This window comes from Chrysochloris asiatica, unplaced genomic scaffold, assembly GCF_000296735.1.
Source record: "Chrysochloris asiatica unplaced genomic scaffold, ChrAsi1.0 scaffold00042, whole genome shotgun sequence".
Lineage (NCBI taxonomy): Eukaryota > Metazoa > Chordata > Mammalia > Afrosoricida > Chrysochloridae > Chrysochloris > Chrysochloris asiatica.
The window spans coordinates 3,593,644-3,601,023 of NW_006408560.1; the positions used below are offsets into that span (position 1 = coordinate 3,593,644).

At 38.4% G+C, this 7,380-nt stretch overlaps 1 protein-coding gene across 1 annotated transcript; it reads left to right on the forward strand.

The window, feature by feature from the left end:
• Positions 1 to 2,864: 2,864 nt before the first annotated feature.
• LOC102841962 (general transcription factor IIH subunit 5-like) lies at positions 2,865 to 3,080 on the forward strand. Its single transcript, XM_006861313.1, has one exon. It carries the CDS (start codon positions 2,865 to 2,867, stop codon positions 3,078 to 3,080), a length of 216 nt encoding a protein of 71 aa, XP_006861375.1.
• The last annotated feature ends 4,300 nt before the right edge of the window (positions 3,081 to 7,380 follow it).

Here is a 7,380-nt window from a genome sequence, read left to right on the forward strand (position 1 = left end):
ACCTGAATTTAGAGATCATCTGAAGAAGAGATTAGATGCATTAAACAATAAAGACCAAAGACCAGAAGAGTTGTGGGATAACATCAAGAATATCATACAGGAAGAAAGCAAACAGTCATTAAGAAGACAGACAGACAGACAGACAGACAGACAGACAGACAGACAGAAAGAAAGAAAGGTCAAAATGGATGTCAGAAGAGACACTGAAACTTGCATTCCAGTGTTGAGATGCTAAAGCAAATGGAAGAAATAAGGAGGTACAAGAGATGAATAGAAATTTTCAAATATCAACTCGAGAAGATAAAGCCAAATATTACAACAAAATGGCAAAAATCTGGAGTAAGAAAACCAGAAAGAAATGCCTCACACAGCATTTCTCAAACTGGGGGAACTGAAGAAAAAATTCAAGCCTCAACTTTCATTATTGAAGGGTTCTCTGTGCAAATTATTGAATGATGCAGAAAGCATCAAAAGAATATGGAAGTACTACACAGAGTCACACACCAAAAAGGATATGGTTGATATTCAACCGTTTCAAGAGACAGCATATGATCAAAATCCAATGATACTGAAGCAAGAAGTCCAAGGTGCATTGAAGGAATTGGCAAAGAACAAGGCACTGGGAATTAAGGGAATAAAAATGGAAATCTTTCAAGAAAGTGAGGCTGCACTGAAGGCACTCACTTGTCTATGCCAAGAAATTTGGAAAATAACTGTCTGACCAACTGCCCGTTCCAAAGAGAGGTGACCCAATGGAATGCGGAAATCATTGGACAATATCTTTGATATCCCATTCGAGTAAAACTTTACTAAAGGTAATACAGAAATGGCTGCAAGCATACATTGACAGAGAACTTCCAGAGGTTCAAGCCAGATTCAGAAGAGGCTGTGAAATGAGGGATATCATTGCTGATGTCTGATGGATCCTGGCTGAAAGCAGAGAATGTCAGAAAGATATTTACTTGTGCTTTATTGTGTATACAAAGGCTTTTGATTGTGTGGATCATGGCAAGCTATGGACAACATTGCGAAGTATGAGTATTCCGGAACACTTAACTGTGCTTATGAGGAATTTGTACCTGGACTAAGAGACAGTTGTTTGAACAGAACATGGGAACACTGAATGGTTTAAAATAAAGAAGCGTGTGTGACAAGGTTGTATTCTTTCACCATACTTATTCCAACCTGTATGTTGAGCAAATAATCCGAGAAGCTGGGTTCTATGAAGGAAAATGTGGCATCAGGATTGAAGGAAGACCTGTGATATGTAGATGATGCAACCTTGCTTGCTGAAAGTGAAGAGGACTTAAAACATTTACTGATGAACATCAAAGAGCACAGCCTTCAGTATGGATTGCATCTCAATGTGAAGAAAACAAAAATCCTCACCACTGGTCCAGTAAACAACATTCTTATCAATGGAGATAAGATTGAAGTTGTCAAGGACTTCATTCTACTTGGATCAACTATTAAACTCATGGAAGCAGCAGTCAAGAAATAAAATGATGTATTGCATTAGGCAAATCTGTTGCACAAGACCTTTTAAAGTGTTGAAGAGCAAGGATGTCAGCTTGAGGAGAACAAACAAGATGGCGGTTCAGGTAGAAGTTCAGTGAGGAGCTCCATCAGCAACAACACAGAATACCAGACTAAGCAGTCTCAGGGGTTGGTTCCAGAACTCTGAACCACATATAAAAAAATATTTAGAAGGTTGGAAGGCTTACAGCTAGGGGAATTGGTAGCAGAAGTAAGCAACCATGCTTTTTAATTCAAGATGCTCAGCTGCTCCAAGAGACACCATCTTAGACAAGACCAAGAGGGGAAGGATCAGAGCAGACTCGGACGCCTGACAGAACCGCAGAGATAAAGGTGTAGACATTCTTTTTATTTGCATCTGTTCATTGGTCTCTCACTGTCTGCGCACCTCCATTCTGATGACTACAGGGTGTGCCTGAGCAAGTGGACACCCCACTCCCACCTCTGGAGGGTTCTACTACACATGCACACAGTTCTTCTCGAAATTTAAAGTGACAGTCCGCTTAAAACCAAACAGCAGTGCAAAACGGCCACAGCCGGCCCTGAACTGTTTACCACTAGGAAAATGCCTGAACGGGGATTGTGGAGTGGGACAGGCAGAGTAAAAAGGAAACAGGCCGAAAATGAAATCCTGAGTTACATTACAACGACCAACAGTGGCATCTTGAAATCTCTCAGGAAGAAGAGTGAAAAGGGAAGCCCATCTCCTGACCACATCTGCCTGGAGACAATCAGAAAGCATAAAAAAATACCAAAACACACATCCATCTAACTATTAAGGCCACAAATAACTCCTGAATATGCCCAAAAAACAGAAGCAGATGACCATATCAGCACATGTCCATAAACGAGATAAAGTTACTGAGGCAAATGAGCTAGAAGTAGACCTACACATCATACTGGAAGATGGGCAGGCTTTGGAATTGCCTGAGAAGGAATTCAGAAAAATCATTATAAAATGTATCAAAACACTATACAATGTAGATGAGAAAAATAAAGGAAAGTGCTACAGGAACAATCAAATAAGATAGATACAGCATTAGAAACAATTCAAAATCTACAGAAATCCAAATGATTACTAAGAATATCTGAAAGGGCAAAGGAGTAGAATTGAAGAGATAGAAACCAGAACTAGTGAGCTAGAAGAACGCTGGTGTCAAAACTGGTTAAAAGGTTGAAGAGTGGAAGTATGTTTGACTCTAGCTCATCTTTATGCTTGAAGATAGGCAGGTTCTGATACTATTACTCTTACCATTCTGCAAAAGGAGTTCTGGCTGTGGGCGGAGCGTTCTTGAGGTTCTCTGCACCTTCTGACCCGAGGAAAAAAGATGGTCAACGTCCTTAAAGGAGCGCTTATAGAATGTGACCCAGCCATGAAGCAGTTTCTGCTGTACTTGGATGAGTCAAATGCCCTTGGGAAGAAGTTCATCATCCAAGACATTAATGACATACACGTCTTCGTGATATCAGAGTTAGTGAGTGTCCTCCAGGAGCGAGTTGGGGAACTGATGGACCAGAATGCTTTTTTTCTCACCCAAAAGTGAGCGCCTTAGATACTGGCAACGAATGTCAAACAGCCTGTCATCACCGTTCAGTATAATCCGTGACTGATTAGAACTAGAGAGTTACTTTGGGCATGTGATGGGAAGGACTGGGGTGTCATGTGTTGAGAAAAAGCCCTCTGAACAGATTTTGTTGTATTGGTTTTGTAAGTACATGTGCCCTCGAATTAATTTTTTGAAAAAAATGAAGCTGCCTAAATAAAAAAAAAAAGGAGTTCTGGTAACTTAGTGAGTTACAAGGTGGGCTGCTAACAGCAAGACCCGCAGTTCAAATCTACCATCTGCTCCGTGGAAGAAAGATGAGGCTTTCTGCTCGCATAAAGATTTGCAGTCTCAGAAACCCTATACAGGGTTGCTATGACCCTTTTACATTAGTGTTCTTCATATATTCTACATACAGCTTCCTTATCTGAAATGATTTGCAAATAGTTTCTCCCCTTTCATGACTGTGCTTTCACTTCCTTGATAGTATTCTTTGAAGCATGAATATTTTTACTTTTATTATTTTTTTAACTTTTTATTGTGAATTAAGTGAATATTTACAGACAAGAACATCAGTTTCACATTCAATAAATCATACAAGTTTGTTTCATCGCAATGATTACAATCCCTCCCATGCAACAACAGTTATCCCACTTCCTCCCTGTAGTTTCAATTTTCATTTTACCCATCTTCCCATCCCTTCTCAACTTTGCCCTTAGGGAAATGTTGCCCTTTTGATTTTGAATGAGTGACTAATCTATGGTGAGCATATCTTACTATTGTCCTCCCTATATACATAGCTGCTGCTTGGCTGAAAGTTGGACCAAAAGGTTAATTTTCTTTCCAAGTCTGAAGGGTGAAGGAAGCAGAGTCTCGGCTTCCTGGCTTCCTCCAGTCTCTTTATGAACTGTAAAAACCCAGTCTGTTTTTTTTAAGAAGCGCATTTATCTAATTTTTTTTTTCCTTTTGCTGTTTGTCCTTTGGATGTTATATCTGCAAATGCGTTGCCAAATTCAAGATCATGAAGATTTTTGTTTTCTCCTAATAGTTATGTAGTTTTACATCATATATTAAGATTGAACATCCATTTTTTAAATAACTTGGTGTGTAGTCATGACCCAGCTTCGTTTTTTTGTATGTGAATATTCAGTGGTCTCAGAATAATTTGTTGAAAAGACCATTCTTTTCCCTATCTAATTATTGTGGCACTCTTGTAAAAAATCAGTTGATTGGAAGTATATATATCTATTTGTGGACTCTCATTTCTATTGCATGATCTAAATGTCTATCCTTATTCTAGTAACACACTTGTCTTGAGTACTGCTACTTTGCAGTAAGTTTTGAAATCAGAATGTGTGAGTCCTCTAATTTTGTTCCTTTTCAATACGGTTTTGGCAATTCTGGATCCCTTGAATTTATTTATGAATTTTAAGATCAGTTTATCAGTTGCTGCACACACAGAAAAAGCAAACCAGGATTTTTATAGGCATTATGTTCACTCTGTAGAACCTTTGGGAAGTATTATCATTGTAATCATATTAAATCTTCCAGTTCAGAAACACAGAATGTTTTTCCATTTATTTAGGTCTTCGTTGATTTCTTTTAACAGTGTTTTACAGTTTTCTGTGTATAAGTCTTTCATTTCTTCTATTCAGTTTATTTATTTTATTTTATTTTTTACTAAAAACTGTTCTGTTAAAGTTATTCATAAGTTTTTTTTTCTCATTTTGATGTTATTGTACATAAGAGTCGCATTTGTCACAGATCTAATGTCGTGTTTCCCATTTAGTGTGATTAGTAATAGAAATATATTATTATCGCTCACTTTGACATCTATGTATATTTCTCAATTTGATCTGAACTCAGAAGAGGACAAAAGGGTTGTTACATATGATTCCCTAAAATGCCAACTTAAAGTTGCCATTGTAATATTCTAACTTCAGTCTTCCAAGATGTGACGAGCTATAAATATAGTAGCAAAAATAAAGGGAATTGCTTTGAGAACTTTGGGGTTTGAGTTATCATCTGTTGAAGAGCTCTGAGGTAAGCCTCCTTAGGGAAATGACACATAGAACTTTGGATCTGTCAGATTTCCAGAACCAAAGGTTCATGCTCCCTAATAAAGAAGGGAGGAAAGGGTCTCATATTAGGTAGTGGATGGGATCCGGGGATGATTAGAGGAAAGGACCACAGGACACTGATTAGAACATATATATATATATATATATTTGGAAGATGGATAATTCACCATAAAGAAAGAACTAACAGGAAGTTAGGTTAAGTCCCATTTTGTTACATTAAGTATACTGGATTTTATTCCCTAGTAGGTGGAGCTAAATGAGTCAGGTTACTAATTTTTTTATGAAGAAAAATAACAAAAACAAGTAATGAGTGAAATATTCAACTTTTAAGATGGGGGAAAATTACACAGAGACAAAGCTGCTCACTAACTTCTGAAATACAAGATTCGGTAGGAAAGTGAGGGCCAAACAAAAGCAGCAGGAGCTGAAGCACTCTGAGAGAAGGAAAGCAAGCAATAATAGAGGCTATTGAGACAGTAGCAGCTAAGACCAAGAAATTGCGATGGCTGCCAGAAACATTCAAGCCACTGGGACCTCACAGAAAGGGAATAGGGCTTCAGAGCTGAAGGACGACCTGGGTGAAACTTGGAATTTAAAAACTACTCAAAAATTGTTTGCTCTTCCAGGCTTAGGGTTGGAAAAGCAATGGATGTGAAGTTGATTGGGGGTAAGGGAAAGACAGCATGTCAAACAGAATGTAGTCTTCATGGATAAGCATCACATTTCTTTTGTTCATCTCTGTATAACTCAGTGCTTGGTATTACTGGCCCAGAGTGTTTACACAATAAATTTTTTGAAGAATTAATTGGAAAGAGTGATGGATATGTCTTCATTTAGCACAGTACCAGCTGTAAATTGTTCTGTATTCAACCAATGAAAAATTGTCTCAATTCTTTAGACAAGGCATTTATTCCATCATTGAGAATTTGCTAACTTTCAGGTACAACACATACGAAATCCTAGGTAGGTCAAACAGTTTGCTCTTGGCTACTAACCTAACACTTGGCAGTTCAAACCCAACTAGTAGCACTGTGGGAGAACAATTACATAAAGATTACAGCCAAGAAAACTCTATAGTGCAGTTCTATTCTGTAACACATGGGATTGTCATATGTTGCAGTTTACTTGACAGCAGCACGTTTGGTTTCGTTTGGGGAATTAAAAAGGGGGGAAAAAAGGCTACTTCTCTCCTGCTCTAAAAGAGTATAGAGGATAGCAGGGTACAAAAGAAATCTGTTCAAATGTTTTAAAATTTCAAATAAAATTGTGTAGATGCTGTCAAAACTATCTTAACCATCCTTCTTACCCATCACTATTCCACAGATCCTTTGTGCCTGCATATTGCCAGGCTTTCCTGCCAAAGTGGGGAAACCAGGCAGACATGATGAACTAAGCCGCTTCATGGAATACCTTCTAGAAGGCAGAACATCACTTCGCTATGGCTCCATCTTTGAGTAGGCGAATTAAAGTAATAAATAGGAGCTTTCACATTACTGTGATGCATACTTTGTTCATTACTCCTCCTGTTCCTTTCCCTGTCTATCCTTTCCCCCACCCCCCAACACACCAAACAACAGCAACAACAGAAAGCACTGGATCAACTGTGTGGATGGCACAGATAAGGGCCATGAATGGATTGAAGAATTAACCAAAGTTATGCCTTTGTGGAACGCACTTATGAAGGTGTAGTCAGACATGAGAATCCAAAGTAACCTGTATTTTACCTCTAGTACAGATGGGTGAAGGGGGCTTTGGTGGCACAGTGGTTAAATGTTTATTTAATTAGATATATGCGTCACTCAGTTTGAGAAGTTTCAAGAATTTGGTGACAGCCTTAGCTACATGCGTTTAGACTTCTGTTTGCTCATACCCTACACCGATACAAGCACCAGGGTTTAAGTGCTTCAGGATTCTGAGGTTTTCCCCACCTCCCCACCTCATAAACTTGTCAAGTTTCAGACAAAAAGTAAATCTGAACGTAATATATTCAAAAGTTCTCAATAAATGTTTGCTGATAATTCTTTTTTTTTTTTTTTTTCCCCATTCAAAGGAAAATAATCGAGGGCCTTCCATGTACTGATCAGAATGTTAGGCATTAGACAGTCGTGTATTGCTCAAAGGAACAAAGGGCAGGAGTTCAAAGACTACACCTATGTACAAAGGATTTGGTACTGATAAAAGGCAGAAGCAAAAGGGACTCCACATTCCAGAGTTTCTGA